We start from the raw sequence: 19,430 nt of genomic DNA, 5'->3' as shown, positions 1-19,430 counted from the left end.
TTTACTCTCGAACACTTAATAACAGTGGTTCTTAAAACTTTTCTGGGACATGGACCTTTTTCATAAACTGATGATCGCGCTCTACCTAGAAAAATTTACATATGCATCTACAAAATAGACAATAGGGATGTTTATAATTAGTTACCACCACTGTGTGAGGTCCTGACTAAGAATCCCTATTTCTGCCTTGGCTGATGTGGCTCAGTTGGTTGAGCTTTGTCCCATCCACCAAAAAAAGGTCATTGGTTCAATTCCTGGTAAGGGCACATGCCCAGTAGAGGGTGTACAAGAAGCAGCCTATGATATTGCACTCTCTCTGATGCGCGAGCTCTCTCTCTCTTTTTCTCTCTCTCCCTTAAGTCAATGAAACATATATGTATATAAATAAAAAAGAACCCTGCCTGGCCAGCTTGGCTCAGTGGTTGAGCTTTGACCTATGAACCAGGAGGTCATCGTTCCATTCCCAGTCAGGGCACATGCCCAGGTGCAGGCTTGATTCCCAGTAGGGGGTGTGCAGGAGGCAGCTGATCAATGATTCTCTCTCATCATTGATGTTTCTATTTCTCTCTTTTCCTTCCTCTCTGAAATCAATAATAATAAAAGAATATACATATATATTAAAAAATCCCTGTTTTTTGTAAGTACTATAACAGAATTTGTGCTTACTATTTTGGACTATATATACTGTCTAGTAAGAAAAGATTACTTTTCTGGCAGGAAGGGAAGGTTGTACATTTTCATAGGCATAGAAATAAATCTATTTTTAATATTTAGCCTTCTGATAAAATTGATTAGAACTATGTATTAGGCAATATTCAAATAAAAACTATTAAAGTATTAAAATTTTACTGTATTAGAACAATGTAGATATATTAATTTCATAAAGATTTACCTCTATACCTACTATATACTAGTAAGAATTAAGATGCATTGAAATATCAGAGATAACTAAAATTTTAAATCTTATTTCATCAACCAAATGTATGCCATTTCTTTATCTTATTAAGTACTGAAGAATTAGAAATAGGTTCAAGAATTTACTACAAGTTTTAGAAAAATATTTTTGCCTAAACTCTTTTGATGGTGTTCTTTTGTCCTTTCCCTAAAAGTTCTTGTGTGTAGCCTTTCCTAAAAACTCTTTTGGTCATCAAGGGGAAACTATTTCTCTGAATGGCAACAGAGATTAAAAACAGTGAAATGCATTGTTTGCCAATTAATTAAAGCTCAAACAGCGATTTCTAAGTGATAGAAGCTTCCAGGGGAGAAATAAGAGGCATAGTGACTGACAGTCTTCATTTGCATAAAGACTGAGATATAAGAAAAAATGGATTTCCACTAAGTATTATAAATCAATGAACAGGTTTACTTCTGGAAACTGAATCAGGTTTTGCAGTAGGAGTGTGGAATAACAAAATGAATACTAGAATGAGATACAGCAGTACCCCAAGTTTTGACAAAATGAACATAAACTTTAAAACTGCTCTCCATTATCAGTGTCATGTCATGAGGCTTCTTTTCCACAGCTAGCCAGTTATGTGATTCTGAAATAGCCATTTAGAAGGTTTTATATATGTAAAGAGCTAAGGTTGATATTACTGAGAAATGCTCTGAAAACATTATTAAAGCTCAAACCAAATTAACATATTTATTGAATGCTTATAATTTGCAAGGTATCACATACTAAAAGCTATAGCTTTAACAAAAAATAGGTAATAATCTGAACAGTGATTATACATTTACATAATAAACATGATATTACAAATTAGTACCTCAATAATTATCAAATTTAGATAATGAATGCTAGATAAGCCCTTAGGATGGAGGTATTACCTCAGTCTCATCTTATATAATAAAAGCCTAATATGCTAGGTGTCGGGTCGACCGGTCGGACGTTCAACCAATCAAAGTGTAATGTGCTAGCCCTGACTGGTTTGGCTCAGTGGATAGAGCGTCGGCCTGCGGACTGAGGGGTCGCGAGTTTGATTCTGGTCAAGGACATGTACCTTGGTTGCAGGCACATCCCCAGTGGGAGGTGTGCAGGAGGTGTGCAGGAGGCGGCTGATCGATGTTTCTCTCTCATCGATGTTTCTACCTCTCTATCCCTCTCCCCTCCTCTCTGTAAAAAATCAATAAAATATATTAAAAAAACAAAACAAAAAAACACACAAAGTGTAATGTGCTAATGATATGCTAAGACCACTCAAACACTCGCTGTGATGTACACTGACCACCGGGGGGCAGACAGTCGACCAGCCAACCAGTTGCTATGACATGCACTGACCACCAGGGGACAGACGCTCCAACCAGTAGGTTAACTTGCTGCTGGGGTCCAGCCCATCAGGATTGAGCGAGATGGGCCAGACATCCCCTGGAGCCCTCCCTCGGTCCCTCCCCGGCTGGCCAACCTCCTGCGTCTCTCCCTGGCCCTGATCGTGCACTGGTGGGGTCCCTCGGCCTGGCCTGCGCCCTCTCGAAATCCAGAATCCCTCAGGGGATGTCAGAGAGCCAGTTTCAGCCCGATCCCGCAGGCCAGGCTGAGGGACCCCACTGATGCACGAATTCGTGCACCCGGCCTCTAGCAGCAGTTATAAAACCTTTTGAGGACAGAATTTATGTAGGTGAACAGAAACTTCTGTATTTCCATCTAAAACACCTTGAAAATACATTAATTGAAATTAGGAATCTTTACCATTGAGATTATTATGTATTACTTACCAGGTCCTGAGACCCCATGCACATAACCAAATGTGCTTTCTTTATCTTCATCACGTATTTTTGGTAGCTTGGAGAAATCCATTGTGTTAATTTACCTAAGGGGAAAAATTAAGTCATAATTACAAACCCTAATGCAAAAGAACCAATATAGGTAGTCAACACTCATTGATGGTGTATTTTGAGTTATTACCACTTCTTCAAAGTAAAATAAAAAATTCTTAAAATGTGATTAAAAGTACCTCATTCCTGGATGCTTCACAATTATTAAAATTCAGAATCATATATCCCCATGAAAACTGTCCCATAAAAAATACTGAGTAGCCCTAACTGGTTTGGCTCAATGGATAGAGCGTCGGCCTGTGGACTCAAGGGTCCCAGGTTCAATTCCGGTCAAAGGCATTTACCTTGGTTGCAGGCACATACCCAGTAGGGAGTGTGAAGGAGGCAGCTGATCGATGTTACTCTCTCATCGATGTTTCTAACTCTCTATCCCTCTCCCTTCCTCTCTGTAAGAAATCAATAAAATATATTTTAAAAAAATACTGAGTATAACAATGTGAAGTCTTCTCAATGGTTTATCCAGCCCTACATCTTGCCCTCTCCCCCATTATCTTTCTGACCATCTCTCCAATTACTTTTACCCTTAATCATTGTGCATATACAGGAGTGGGAAAAATTAGGTTTACAGTCGTAATAGTAAGTAATACAATAATGTACTCACAACTGTAAATCTACTTTTGCCCACCCCTATATACACTGAATTCCTTGCCATTTCTCAAAAACATATATGCTCTGCCTCAGGGTCTTTGTACATGTTGCTCCCTCTACCTAGAGTACTCTTCTTGCAGATATCTGCTCCTATACTTCCTTCAGGTCTTTACTCAACTGTCCCCTACTCCAAGAGGCTTCTCTGCCCATCTATTTAAATCACAACATAGCCCCCTCACTGCTTTATTTTTCATCATCTTATATCTTACATTTATTTTTATTTTTTAATCCTCCCTCGTGAAAGGGAAGGGGAGTGCTTGTTTTTTAGAGAGAGTGAAAGGGAAGGGGAGAGACAGAGAGAAACACTGATGTGAGACACATCAATTGGTTGCCTCCCACCGAGGTACGTGCCCTTGATCAGAATCAAACCCGGCACACTTCAGTCCACGGGATGATGCTCTATCCACTGAGCCAAACCAGCTAGGGCACATTTAATTTTTAAATGTATTATCCATCTTTAAAATTTTTCTGAAAGCACTTTTCTTTTTTTTAGCAGAACATAGAACAGTTTAAGTAACTCAGTTCAACCTCTTTTCTTTATGGATGTGCAAACTGAAAAACCTAAAGAATTAACTATTCAAGTCCAAATAGAAAACTGGTGGCAGATCCCAAAGCAGAAAGTTTATTTTTGACCACTGGTCTAAGTTAAAAATTATTGATGTTTAATAATGGAGATAAAATACATGTACATATAAAAAATAAGTAATAGTGTTAAATCATATAAGTTATCTACTAAAAGTTCAATAATTAGAATGTTTAGGGAGCACAGGTTGAAGGTCAGGTAAAATTTGGATAAAATAGAAAGAAAAAAAAAGGTAGCAAAGGCATTTCAGTTGGGGAAATAATAAAAACAAAAGAATAGAGAAATTTATAAGAAGTTAACAGACTACGAAGAAAGGTTATATTAGGACAACAGTGAGAAATAAAGATACAAAGGTAAAGACATTTCTTTGTGGGTCTTGAAATGAAATGCCAAGTAGACTTGATTCTACAAACAATCCTATATAATAAAGAGCTAATATACTAATTAAACCAGATGGCGGAACAACCTTCCAGAATGACCTTCCAGAACGACCAGTGGGCAGGGGGCAGGGCCGCGAGGCAGCTGGGGCTGCGAGGGCCAAGTTCCTTGCACGAATTTCGTGCATCAGGCCTCTAATAGGAAATAACCGAAAATGGAGTGAGAACTTTAATGGGGAAAATGATGTTCAGTTAATTTAACAGGTTAGATTGAAAAGCTCTAGAAATAGTTACGATTTGAGTATCAATTGAATTCAATTTATTAAATGTTTATTGAACTCCTACCAAGGAAAAGAAACTGTGTTAAACGTAGTGAATAAGGATTGTGAATAAAAGGAGCTTTCACTGGCTTTAAACAACTGTACATAAAAAGCACAATGACTTAAGTGTTCAAAACGACCACACAATGAAAGCCAAGAAGAAACTGATTTGAATGTGGGAGAAGTGTTAACCAATGTGAATGAAGTAGAGGGAACAGGTAGCTGAAAAGTAAGTTTTGAGGCTGGCTGAGTTGAGTCCAGATATAAAGAATACCAAAAGAGAGGAAGACCAAACCCTGAGCCTTGGGGGTTAATTCTGGCAGGATGGGAAAGTTTTTTTAGTCTTTCAAGAGCTATTGAAGGATCATCAGGAGAACCATATATTCCATGGAACACAATTTGTAATCCATTAGTCAAGATATCAAGGATTGGGGAAGGGAGTATAACAATGAAATCATTAACAGAGGAGTTATGGTTTGAAATACTGGTGCCATCAGAATGGAGATGGTGGACAGGGCTAGAATTGAGTGATTAAAGAAATAGGCAAGAGTGTAAACAAAAATTAAAACCATATGGAGATATGGGAGACATTAAAGTGAGTCAAATATGATCTAAGGAGCAGGAAAAGTGCCAAGAGCTTGAAGATGATATCAGTGATAAGATAGAGACAGACTAACATGAAGTTGGTAGTTTACTGATAAAGATGAAGGCAGGGTGAAAGTCATCAAAAATAATGGAACTGAATTAGAAAGAAAAAATAAACCAGACATCATAGTCACAAATACCACAATAAAAATCACAAGGATTTTGGGATTCTCAGTAGGAAAATTAGTTGGAGAAGGGCATTTGAGGAAGAAAGAAGGAAAAGGGGAAACTGGTTTACCAGGATTCTCAGCTTCCTAAAGACAGGGCTATTGATTAAGCATGTATGGGATTGCAGATACTGGAATACAAAGAGATGGAACAAGTTTTTCTAGAAACTACTTAGGCAATAGGGGGAAAACAAAGTTTAAAGACAAACACTTATTTGGGAAATGGGTTGGGCAAAGTTTTCAAAAAAGTAGTGAACGAGCAAATGAGGTCAAATTTTAAAATCAAAGATGTTCAAAGTCAGAAGGAAACTTGATAATCATATAGTCTAACTTCCTCCCCAAATATGGGTATTTCCTTCAGGGCATTCATGATACATAGTCATCTGTCTTTGAAGTGGAAATGGCACAAGATCTTGAGTCAACAGACTCAGGACTCAGGCGGATTCTGCCAGTGACATGCTATAAATCAAAATCTCTTATTATGTTCATTTGTAAAATAGGAATAATGCTATCATCCACCCCTATAATTTTTGGCTTGTTTTCTGTCTTAGTTATCTTGTAGTTATATTGTAAAATGGGAAAAGAAATACAAAAGTGGGTTTAAGAAGCAGGGCATTTAGAACAATGCTTGGGTTAAATCAAGCAACTGACATGGAGGTTAAGTCCCCATACAACCAAAGCCTTAGTTTCTACAGGGAATTTGCTCCTCATCCTTCAAATCTTAGAAGGAGCCCCATCATCAGTAGTTACAGAAAAAGAAGTCCCAACTCATAAGAGTTTATTTAACTTCTAAAGTACTGTATTCTTATAGAATTGGAAACTATGTTTTCCTAGGTCCAGAAGTTTTAGGCTCCAGCCTCTTAACAGTTAAACACTTAGAGAAACGCCCAAGGATTGGTCCTAAGTAACAGGCTCTCTGAACATTAAAATCTGCAATTCCCACAGCACTCAAATAAGGGTTCCCATTGTACTTCTAAAGCTTTTCCACCAAAATACCTCAATTGCAGGAAAACAAGTAAACACTGAAGTGAATAAATAACCTCCCCCCCCCTTCTTCTCCCCAGAATCTTGACTGAGAATAGTGTAACAGTCTTCTGTAAGCAGAGAAATTTCTTTGTATGCTCTTGTATATTTTTTCCAATAAGAAATGTAAATTTTATTAAGTACTAGCCTTTTCTGCTAATGCCAGTGTTTCAAAAGCATTCCACTGAACATGGACTAGCATTGCTTTTGGTATGTTTCATGCTCTCTACTTCATCTCATCCAATATCTGTTTTACAAGAAAAATATGAAAGTGCTTCCTCCCCACAAATAAAAATGATTCATATTATGTTGACTTCACCACTGAATTGGGCTAAGCATATAGCACATAACAGTGAAAACAAAAATACCCCACTAAAATCTTCTGCTTCACTTTTAAATGCTTATGTCTCTATGCTAGCAATTTTCAAACTTTTTCATCTCATGGCACACAAACACTACTAAAATTCTGTGGCACACCAAAAAATACATTATATCTTTATATACTTTTGATCTGACAAAAAATATAGGTACAATTTTGATTCATTCACCCTAGACACATGTGTGTTGGCTGTTGTCACTTTTATTATTTGACAATCTAAGGGAAAAGAGAGGTCAGTGCCCCAGACTAAATAGTCAGTTATGGTATGTTTTAAAAATTCTTGTGGTACACCAGTATATGAAAATTCTGACTATTAAGAAAGCAACTCCTAAAACATTTTAACTTGCAATGAGCAAATAGTGCAGGTTAGATAATATTGAAAGTTAATCTTATCCTAAATCTCCACAAGGTCCAAACTATCATGATATGATTTAATGCTAAAGTCATATATGCTATTTAATTATTGCTTCCCAATATAATACACAGCTATTCTTGTTGCTCTCAATCATTTTAAAAATAAAAGCATGACACCTACTTCAAAAACAGTCGCTTTCATGAAAACAGTGTGGTATACACAACTGCTCTCATAGATTACAACTCAATAATTACATAAAAATGTGCCTTACGCTGAATTCCTACTTTGATAAGAATTGTAATTTACAACTAAGATTCCTACAGTCAAAAATTGTAGGGTTCCTGCCCCATATTTGTGAAAGATTAAAAAAACAACCAAACCCTGCTTTAGAAGGGGAAAAATCCAGAAGGTATGCACAGGCAACTATCTGATCTAATGAGTCACCAGTCTCTCCCATACACACTGTAGAACACTGCAGTGGCAAATCACACCACCAGAGGCCCACTTTTTTTTCCTTCCATCTTACAAGGTCCTCTCCAAATTGCTACTGGTTAATGTACTATACATGGTAATCTCATCCCAGAAATAATTCTTTTAAATACCAGTCTTGGATGATACGGCTGTTGGGGGCAAGGGTGAGGTGTTATATAAAAGCTAAGTACCAAGGTTTTAAGATAATATTTATTTACATACAAGTTCCTGGGGCACTTCATTGACACTGAAATATTATTTTAATGTAACACTTGAAAAAGTACATTCTATCCAACTGATTAAAAACTACCTTTGGAAGTAATAGTTAAAAGATGAAGAAAAGTCTAGTTGATTACAATCAAATACTTATTTGCATACGCAGTTTACCTTCTTAGAGAAAGGCATCATGAATCTGTTTAATATTCTTAAGCTTGGTCAAAAAGTTATAGGATAGGTAGAATTCCAGCTAACAACATTACCTTATATAGACAGAATATACTATTAAGTCATTTTGTGAAGCATTTTTCTACTCATTTCATTTAACCTACCTCCTCAGTAACCCCATAGGAAGGCTTAGTGGCAGATTACTATGCATAACTAGTTTCCCATTTTTTCCTTGTCGACAAAACCCTAACTTGGTTCAATTCTGATTAGCCCATCAAAGTCATTCCAATTCCCTTGCCAGTGAGTGGTCTAGAAATGAGAATAACTTTTAGACCAATAAGAGGTAAGGCAAAGTTTGTTGGGGAGGTTCTGGAAATTTCTTTGCTCTTTTAAACAGTCTGCTACTCCAAGCTCACTGTGAAAAGGATTGTCCTTAGCAAATTCTCTTCTGAGAGTATCCTTAACTTTCATGGCCTCTGAGTCCTGCAATGGTGGTTAGGCTTTTTGATAGATTTTCTCAGTCAGCTATGAAGTGACTTTCCCAATTTAAAAAAATGCTAGCGGTCATGCATGAGAATTATATCCCCTTCCAAAGTAGTCAACCTAGAAATTTTATGACTACCAAAAGAAAGAAAAAGGTCATTGCTCAAGAGACTTAAATTTCTCTTGAAAACTGCTTACAAATACTGTAACACCCTTTTGAATCTTAATGAGATTATATATATATATATATATATTATTTCAGAGAGGAAGAGAGAGATATAGAAACATCAATGATGAGAGGGAATCATTGATTGGCTGCCTCCTGCATGCCCCCCACCGGGAACCGAACCTGCAACCCAGGCATGTGCCCTTGACCTGAATCGAACCCAGGACCCTTCAGTCCACAGGCCGAAGCTCTATACACTGAGCCAAACCAACTAGGGCTTAATGAGAACTTCTCTTGATTGTTTTGCCAAGAAAACACTATGAGCAGTCAAATTGGCCAAATATAAGCAATGCATGTATTTGAGATGGATTACATACAAGAGTCAGCACTGACAATGTTGCAGTAAAAATGCTATTATATTTGTATTATAAAATAATATTTATATATTCAAATAGATCTGTTCTGTCATTTATTTCATGGATGGAATAGAAGAGAAAGCAGGTTCACAAACTGTGCAAAGGCATATTAATCCAATGTTAAAAATGAAGCATCACCACAAATAGGTCCACCTCCAACTCAGGAATCCATAAAATCTCTGCAATGAAAATATGCCTAATATAGGTGATAAAACACTTCGCAGTGTATTTAAAAGTAGTACAGATAGTCAAAAGTCTACACATATTTTCAATTCAGAGGGAAAGAAATCTGCATTTCCAACAATTTTCCTAGTATTCTATGATTAATAATAGCCAGGGTTTATTTAACTAAATTGGCTGTGGGGAGAGGAGAAGGACAATCACTAAAGGTTTTCTTTTTTTTCTTTTTCAAATATATATATTTTTAAATAATTTCAGAGAGGAAAGGAGAGGGAGAGATAGAAACATCAATGATGAGAGAGACTCATTGACCGGCTGCCTCCTGCAGGTCCTACACTGAGGGTCACACTGGAGGTCGAGCCCACAACCTGGGCATGTGCCCTGACTGGGAATTGAACCCTGACCTTCTGGTTCATAGGTCGATGCCCAACCACTGAGCCACCTGGGTCGAGCTGAAGAAGGTTTTCAATAGCATGGTTTGCTAGGTACTAACTTCCAGTTCCCCTGGTATGTTCATAGTCTTCAATATTGCTCCTTTGTAGTACTTGCCACTATTGTAATGGAGTTTTTCAAGGTATAGACGTCTCCACTGCTAAACTGTTTAAGTGCCAGGAAAAAAGGGACTACATCTCCTTTGTTCATGGAGTACCCCAATTATATGTAAAGCACCTTGATACATAGTAGGCAATTACTAAATAGTGCCCAATGACAGTAATGGCAAAGGGATGTGGGAAATAGGCAGTGTGATTCATTGAGTGAAAATACTGTAGATACAACCCCTTTGAAGTGCACACAACGAATATTTCTGCGGCCCAGCCAATATAATGGTATGTAAGAAATGTTTTAATAAAAATTTCGTAACTTTATTTTTACAATATCCTGTTATATATAATTAATAACGAACTACAATGTTTGCTAATGACTGATTACTATAATCGTGTTGCATTCATTTCCCTTATGTGCCTTACACGCAGGCACACCATTTCTCTCCACTAATACCAGCAGCGAATATTTTAGCAGCCCATTGCCACGTCATTAGTCTTGTACTGACTCATTTGGTGTGCGGAACAGGAAATATTTCGCTTTCAGAGAACAAGTAGGTTTATTTGCATTACACTTATTAATTTATGCAGTTATTCGTGTCTGGTAAGTTAATGTTTAAGAAAAAATATTAATTTTTATTAAAATGTTCTATTATTTTATGTTAATGATTACTCATTTATTTCAGCCCTTTGTATTCAGCATGTCTCTATCGAAATAAACCTATGTTTCTATGAAAATTGAAGCTTTTGTTTTTTTGCAGCCCACATAAACTTAAACCTTGTTTATTTAGTCCATGTTAGCCTTTGAGTTTGACATGCTTGCTGTAGGGGCATAATGCTTATACAAAATACATCATATTCACTTTTGTTTTTACTTGTCAGCTAACAGTTACAAGACTACAGGCCTAAAAGAGGACCTTACCCCTAGAACTGTAGGGGAAACAGTTGAAAACAACCAAACAGGTTTCAGTCTGTTCAGAGTGAATTTATGTGATAAGACTTTGTGGGCACCCTCTTGTCAAGTTCAGCAAATCCTGGGAATTTCCACAGTCCCTTAACAGCTCAGTAGTATAAAGTTAGATATGCAACTACAGTACTTACTCATCTTTGTTTGCAGAACAGGGCTTACTGGTAGTATTCTGGTTGAGGATTAGGAAAATCTTAACCCTATCTTGAATAAACTTTTGAGCCAGGAGGAATAGAAGAGTTTGTCTTCCAAGACTCAGGCTAATATTTTGGATATCAAAGTTGCCATAGAGTTCAATGGTTCATTTGGAGGGTGGAGGTAGTGGGATAGTTATTATTTACTGCTGTATACCGCTTTGATTTGAGGTAGAAATAGTTCACAATAAAGAATCTATAGTCTGTTTATCTCTGTCTATTCATAGGTACTTTCCCCACCCTCCTTATCCAACAATATCTTTGGATAAGGATGAGATCATATTTAAAACACACACCTACCCCACTGAACTATTAATCTATACTCAAGGACTGTAGGTACACTAAGCTGATTTCTGAGCAGATTTCTGTATTTTAAGTGTTTGCTCTGCTTTGGATCAGGTTAAAGAGGTTGGTATCAATCAGCCTGCTTTGTGTTTTAACAATAAATTTTTCCTTTCTGCAAACAAATGAAATAGAGGACACTGAATAGAAGTATGTTATGTTCAAAAGAATTTGTGGATGTTGTAACACATCTGAATAAAGCCCCTTACAGCCTAATTCTGCATTACCTAAGACTAGGACTTATAGATTATTAAAAACCCATTTTTCATAAGAAAAGATATAGTTATGCCTACATTTAGCTAGCCATTACACTCAGTGTTTATAGTAATTGGCAATCTGACTCCGTATTTAACTGTTTACAAGCTCTTACATAATTGTTTTGGTACATAAAAATCAACAACTTTCACAATTACTAACAATTATAGCAATTGCACATAAAAATCAACAACTTTCATAATTACTAGCAACTGTAGCATTCTTTTAATAATATACATGCACTCAAACTTCAATGGATAGAACACTTCAATATATAAATCACAAAAGGAGCATTTCAAGTTATAGCTACAACTAAAGGTGCGAGAATTAGTGCATGGGTGGGGTCCCTAGGCCTGGCCAGTGATCAGGGCCAATCAGGGCCTGTCATCTAGGGGAAGGGACCAGGGGAGGTTTGAATCATGCAACAAATCCAGCTCTAAAGCATCTGCCATTTTCTATTATGGCTTTGAATGATGTATTAACTTCAGACTCTTAAAATAAGGACTGAAATCAAATATTAAGTAATTAAAACTTTTAATCTTCTTCTTTATAAACATTCTTTTCTTGTTGTTTATCCTCACCTGAGGATAATTTTTCCCATTGATTTTTAGGGAGAGTGGAGAGAAGGAAGGGGGGAAAGAAAGAGAGAGAGAAAGAAACTGACTGATCAACAAACATTAATATGAGAGAGACACAAGGATTGGTTGCTCCCACATGCACCCCAGGTGGGGCCTGGAATCCCACCTGCAACCCAGGTACGTGCCCATGACAGGGAATTGAACCCACAACCCTTTGGTGCCCGGGCTGACGCTCTAACCACTGACCCACACAGGGCAGGGCGTTATAGACATTCTCATTTGAAGCTTTCTCAAGGAAAGTTAATCTTATAGCAATTTATTTTTGTTTACAAAACCCAAATGTGAACTTTTCCTTATACAATACTGTTTCTGTCATATGATTAACTCAGGTGACAGATCCCAAACTTGTGCAATATGCTCTGTATCTCCAAGGTAGAAAGCAATCCCAGAGGACTTAACATCCATACCAAAAATAAACTGTATATTTGTAACCTTATCTGGTAATGTCTATAATTTTCCTGTACATTTTTAATGGCAAATTCTTACTGGGTGTTCAAGGGTTATCATACACACAAAATTAAAGAGAATTTATGGATAATTTATACACTTTCCTCACATATACCTAAATAACTGAGACAAAAAGAATTATGATAATTGTCATTCCTGGCCATTTCAAATAGTATTTTTCCTTTTGTTAATACCTTTTTAAAAATGTAAATAGTTTGCTTGCTTTATTACAGATACATTACATATTGACTGTAAAAATAGAGACCTGTAACATAGAAAAGTGTAAGGAAGGAAGTAAAAATCACCTGAAATGCTCATCTCACCTCTCTGAGATAACCAGTAAACATTCAGGAAACTACCCTTTCCTGAAATTCATTTTGTACAGACATGTAGTTTTACATGCATGTTATTGCAAATACCCTGCCTTTTTCTTTCTTAATTTTCCTTTTCTTTTATTTCCTCCCTCCATTGCTGACAATCACATAAGCATAAACAAAACTGGTTTACAAAAATGGGATTTCATTATATACCTTTTTCTAAACTTTGCCTTTCTCACTTAAGATACACAATGGAAGTCCTTTTAGGATGTATTTGGAAATCTTTTTAACTCAGTAGTACATATTTAACTTTTAATTGATCTAAAAACATTCCATAATATGCCTGTGCCATTATCTATGTATATAGATAGATATATAGGTATCTCAATACCCTTATTGACAAGCATTCCCTTTGTTTTTAGGTTTTTGCTACTATAAACACTGCTGCAATCAACATTCATGTAAAAACTTGTTTACTAACTGTTGCTTTTATGTCTAAGAAAAAAATTCCACAGAGTGGGATTGCTAGATGCCAGAATATATATTTTCTTTTTCTTTTCTTTTTTTAATATATTTTATTGATTTTTCACAGAGAAGAAGGGAGAGGGACAGAGAGCTAGAAACATCGATGAGAGAGAAACACCGATCAGCTGCCTCCTGCACACTCCCCACTGGTGATGTGCCCGCAACCAAGGTACATGCCCTTGACCGGAATCGAACCTGGGACCCCTGAGTCCGCAGGCTGACGCTCCATCCACTGAGCCAAACCGGTTAGGACCAGAATATATATTTTCAATACTGACAGCTATTGCCTGATTGTTTACTAAAAACGCTATAACAATTTATATCTCCACTAGTATCAAATGAGAAAATCCTTTGCCACACATCCCTGCTACAGCAGGTTTACCACTTGATTTGTGCTAGTCAGAAAAGAATATTCTATTGTTAGTATACTAATTACTAGTGAGGTTATACAACTTTTCATAAGTTTGTTAAATGTTTTGATTTCTCTTCTGGGAAGTTCTGGTCATATGTTTTATCCATGTTTCTATTGTGTGAACTTTTTCTTAACAGCAATAGTTCTTAAAAATGTTAATTTTTTTATCTGTTATATGTATTTCAAACATTTCTTTTCAGTCTGTGTTGTCCTTTATTTTTGCCATTGAAAAATTCTTCATTATATATCTATGTTTGCTTTTGTAACTTTTAAGTTTCCAATCTTGTATACATAAAAAAAATTTAGGGAGTTTAATATTTTAAGTATTTCACTATTTATATTTAAGCTTTTAATCATATGAAATTTTATTTTGCAAATACTGCTAAGTCCTGGCTCAATTTTATTTTCTTCTAGACAGAGAAGTTATGTCAGTTACATTTACTATATATGTGCCCTTATTTCCCATTCGATTGAAATATACTGTCTCATGTACGTATTAAATTCCTTTATATGAACGCTTCTGGTCAAGATTCCAGAGTAAGTAAATGTGCACTCAGATCCTCCCACAACCACATCAAAATTACAACTAAGTTGTTCTGTAACTTAGTTGTTCATCATTCAGAACTGCCTGAAATCTACCTGAACAGAAGTCGTAAAACTAAGGATATAAAGAAGCCACACTGATTACTATGTACAGACTATATATATATACACATATACTATATGTATAAGAGAATACGCTTATTAAATCAAAGCCACTTTCATTTCATAATATAAAAGAAAATAGTAAAACTTTTAAAGTTTTACTAATAATCTCTTAATAAAATTTTTCCTCAGAACAAATGAGTAATAATTTTTTTTCAAGAGTAAGGTGAAACATAAACTCATGACAGCTATATAATTCAATTATTATTTAATGTACTGGTATTTTCCAATACAAAACCACTAATCCTTGTGAATCATCTCAACCTAGGAAGGGAAAAATTTTATTCTACTTCATTTCTCCATTATGTTTTTTACATGTCTATGTCTACTTCATATGAGGATAAAAATACTATATAAAAACACTTAAAAGGCAAAAATTTTAAACATGTGTAAACTCATGTTTTCTATAGGTCTGTACAATTTTAATATATTTCTATAATCCATTGTAGGGATAATTTAGAAATAGAAGAACTACCTCCTTAAATTGATTCCACATACTAATGATCATATGCTTTGGAAAATCTTTTTATAGAAAATATTAAGTCACTGTAGTTGCCAAAATAATGGTCTATATGTTGATATTTCTCAGTTCCTATTAATAAATCTGCTTTATAATCTTTGCTAAAAGTATATTTTTCTTTCTCCTCTATTTTTCTGAATGGCCTCATTACAAATTCCAGCTTTTCAATACCACCAATTCTCATTTCAAATTCTACTCCTTTCTCCAAACCTGTTACTCAATTTTATAAAATGTCTTCAGTCTTCTTTATAAAGTACAGGATGGGGCAAAAATAGGTTTATAGTTATTCATATGAAAATAATACAATCATTAATAAATAATAATACAAGAATAAATGTGTTTCGTGTACTCACAACTGTAAACCTACTTTCCCCCACCCTGTATGTACTAGGCCCTCTGCATTCATGATCTAATTTAATAGTATCTATGGATAGATTTAAACATGAGGGAATTTAAGCTTAGATTAAGTAAACTGTCCAAGGTCACAAAGCTTAGGAAATCTTTTCTAGTAAAGTCTGTACTATTTTGCTTTACATTTCAATACCACTTAGGTTAGCCCTGGCCAATGTGGCTCAGGGGTTAGAGAGTTGGCACGCAGACCGAAGGGTGATGGGTTTGATTCCCAGTCAAGGGCACATACCTGGGTTGCAAGTTTGATCCCTTGCCCCAGTAGGGGTGTGTGCACTGATGTCTCTCTCAGGTTGATCGTCTCTCTCTTTCTCCTCCTCCTCCTCCTCCTCCCTCCCTTTCACTCACTCGAAAAATCAATGGAAAAAATATATCCTCGGGTGAGGATTCAAAAAAAAAAATACCACTTAGGATTTAAATATTTTCACATAGGTTATCTACAGTTTAATCTCACTTAAATTCACAGTAACCTTGACAGGAAGGTTGCTAAGTATAAAAACCTTAATCCACACTCCCAACTTTACTTAAAAGAGCATGTAACTAAAGTGGCAGAGTTGAATGATGATCCTGACTTTTAGTTGAGTGCTATATCACTTGTCTGTACAACCCACTTTTTCATTAAGTACAACTCATTCTCTTCCCTTCCTTTCACTTTCATCCAAATGTCCTGTGAAAATAAACTCGTCACTGTATTAATAAAGTCCATCCGAGGTTTATATCTACTGTATTGACCATGACTTGGATGGTTACTAGCAATTTATATTTAAAAACGAATAGTGCACAACCTCAGAAGGAACTATGATCTGCAAGAACTTTGAAAGTAGTTTGCATTCCTTGTCCAGTTGTCAAACACTCATTCAATAAACAATTTACTGTGTACTTATCAGGAACATCAGCATCCTAGTGCTGAAGACACAACAGTAGAGACACTGTCCTTGAACTGCTAGGAGCTTTACGGTTTACTAAGTAACAGCCCAGAAAACAGTACTTAAATGTGCTAGAAGTGAAAACTGAGGAATAGAAAATATTGTGTAGTAGTATGTGGTCTCCAGGCTCTCTGCCCATAGGGAAAGAAAGCATTCTTGATGGTGGCGATAATCTATAAAAGCAATGAAATATTATACCTCAGAGTAAGCACATAAGAGGTATTAGGAACCCTAACACAAAAATCCCTGTGTGCCATTTAATATTGGACTATAGCACAATTCCCTAATACATGTTAAGATTTTTATATGTAATACTAATTAACTGATAAAGCTAGTCTAATGACTTCCAAGCTTCAAACTACCTGTTTGTATGTGTAAACTGTATATTATATCAGTGGTCTTTTTCAATTTAAACTTTAATAGCAATTTAATTATCAATTCCTACTGCTAATCTTTCTGATTTCATTAGTGGTCTAAGACTTAGACTCTAAGTTATTGCTTTAATAAGTTCCCTAAAATTGGGGGAATTGTGAAGTAAAACTGCAGAGTCATTCAGCCTCTTTCATACTGACATTCCCCCAACCAGTACTCCTTGCATTTTAGCTGGTTTTCTTTCCCATTTTGGTCTTATCCAGACAGGACTGGTTTGAACCTCTAGGAAACTTCAGGAATTTGTCTAATTTGGTGGAATGTCACTGAAAGAGGGAATCTTATTAAATCACTATTACTCTAGAATTTAACTTTTGTTTTCCTCAATTAAAATAAGACCAGATAATTGTGGAGAAATTGGAAGATACAGAAAACCAAAAATAAGTCAGTCACATTCACTACTCAAAGATGATTCCATCTTTCTCATTTTCCAGCTCTTTTTTAATGGATTCTTCAATTATATTGGTTAGAAAATTAAAAGGTTTAACTGAGACTATTATTTTTCAGATTTAAAAATTTACATTTTAAAATCAAAATTATAATTTCTGCTAGGCCTTCCAATTTAAAAGAACCACGGGACCTTCTATGTTTGCAGTATAAATAAAAGAGTTTAAACCCCAAACTGAAAAACACTCTTCCCTAAAGCACATTGTTTGGGGTCAAAACATTGGTTACTACATTGCAAATGACATGGGAGTACACCGGGTTGGGCAAAAACCTCAGCAAAATAATTTCTGTATTTTCACAAAATACTATTCATCAAAATCTGAAGAGGTCACCTGGAGTTTTACAAATGGGGAAAGCTAAGGAGGGGCATAAGTGCTACTTAAAATGGATTTGCTGCTGGTCAAGGAATTGCTTGGGAGTGGCAAGTAAGTGCGATATTAGGGAGAAATGGCAAAGGAAAACGTCAAAGGCATAAAACACGAAGTCAGCAGCCTCTCGACTTCACCTCCTTTCCTTTCAGTTTATGGTGAAACACATTTGATTCAATTATATTCCAGCCCAATTAGTGTCCTGAAGAACTAGGTCCCTTTAGTGAAACCTAATCACTTTCCCACAAACCAGCCAGTCTGGCATCACGACACCGAAACACCATCTTCCAACGCCTCCCCATTCAATCGCGGCTGTCGTTACTTACACCTCCTGTTTATGCTTTCAACTATCCTCTGCCTTACGGCACCATAAAATCAGAGACCAGAAAGCTAGAAGGCTTGCTTTTGCCCTTCCAAAGCCTGTGAGCACCTACAGGACGCCTCTTGCAAGGCTATCAGCTAAAAGCTCAGCATTATTGAGAAAGCACGTTCGGAAGCAGGCTTTGCAGTGACTCTGCAGCCAGGGCCACACCAGTGTCATTCCCTCCCAAGCCAGTCTCACCGGAGACGCCTCTGCCTCCAGGGTTCTTCCTACCTGCCCGCTCCCCAGCCGCAGGTGGAAGGGGAAGACGGGCAGGGCCTCTACCAAAGAATGGGCTCTGGGGATTGGGAACTACAGGCTGCTACAGACCCCCAAGAATGGCTGAGTCAATCCCACGACCCGAAGCCCCACAGACTCCGAAGAGGGAACCATAATGGCCGCACTCACCCCCAAAGCCGAGAACAGTGGACGTCTCAACCCGCGGGGGCGAAAACAGTGGGGGAGCGGGGGTGAGGAGAACGGGCGAAATGGGCTCCTCGTCTGTGCAGGATGACAGCGGGAAGGAAGCCCAGACCCGCTGAGGCCGCCGTTCACGCTCTCCCTTCTCTCCCTCCTCCCACCCCTTCTCTGATCCCCACCTGCCGCCGGTTACAGGTCGCGGCTCACCTGACACTGCGCGAGACGCAGAAGCAGCACCGACCACGGACCTCCAGGCTCGGCCACTGAGGGAGGGGAAGTCTTCAGCTGCAGAGGGCGGGGCGGGTCTAGACAGTCACGTGACCCTGAGCTCCGCCCTGCCTCCACCGGGCTGGCGCGTTACATCTTAGGGGCCTGAATTTTTGCGGATTGTTTGAACGTTAATTTTGTTGCGATTAAATCCTAAGAAAAAACTAAAAACTCCCATAAAGGTTATGTTGTAAAGTGCAATCTAGAAGGCATGGGTGGAATGGGTTAAAGTGTACTGCTAAGGAAGTGACGATGCCCCACGATCTACAGACCGGAAATGGCGATAGAGTTCCATCCCGGCGGCGCCCGACTGCGAAACCTCAGGCTTGGAGGTTTGGGGCAATCACGTGACCTCAAAGCTTGCTGGGCTGAAGCCAAGTTACCGGGCCAATTACGTTGACTCGTCTTTAAAACAAAACAAAGCACCTTATTTACTTTGAGTTTTCCACAGACTTCTTTACATTTAGAGGAACCTACTTTATAAAATCGTATTACGAGAAAGGAGCTT

General features: G+C 37.2%; 1 protein-coding gene across 4 annotated transcripts in view; it reads right to left on the bottom strand.

Moving 5' to 3' along the window:
• Positions 1–18,957, bottom strand: part of ATP6V1A (ATPase H+ transporting V1 subunit A) — a 47,494-nt gene extending 28,537 nt beyond the window's left edge. The window contains exons 1-2 of one of the 4 annotated variants that reach the window (XM_006094458.3): positions 18,863–18,957; positions 2,716–2,810 (exon numbers count right to left, since the gene is read on the bottom strand). In XM_006094458.3, coding sequence (XP_006094520.1) covers positions 2,716–2,797 — 82 coding nt within the window. In that variant the 5' untranslated portion in view covers positions 2,798–2,810; positions 18,863–18,957. The other 3 variants (XM_006094459.3, XM_023758684.1, XM_023758683.1) reach the window with 3 other exon arrangements.
• Positions 18,958–19,430: the final 473 nt, after the last annotated feature.

Source organism: Myotis lucifugus, unplaced genomic scaffold, assembly GCF_000147115.1.
Source record: "Myotis lucifugus unplaced genomic scaffold, Myoluc2.0 scaffold_137, whole genome shotgun sequence".
In the NCBI taxonomy this organism is placed as follows: Eukaryota; Metazoa; Chordata; class Mammalia; order Chiroptera; family Vespertilionidae; genus Myotis; species Myotis lucifugus.
The sequence above is the reverse complement of the archived record's forward strand: the minus strand, read 5'-3'. Positions and strand labels throughout refer to the sequence as shown.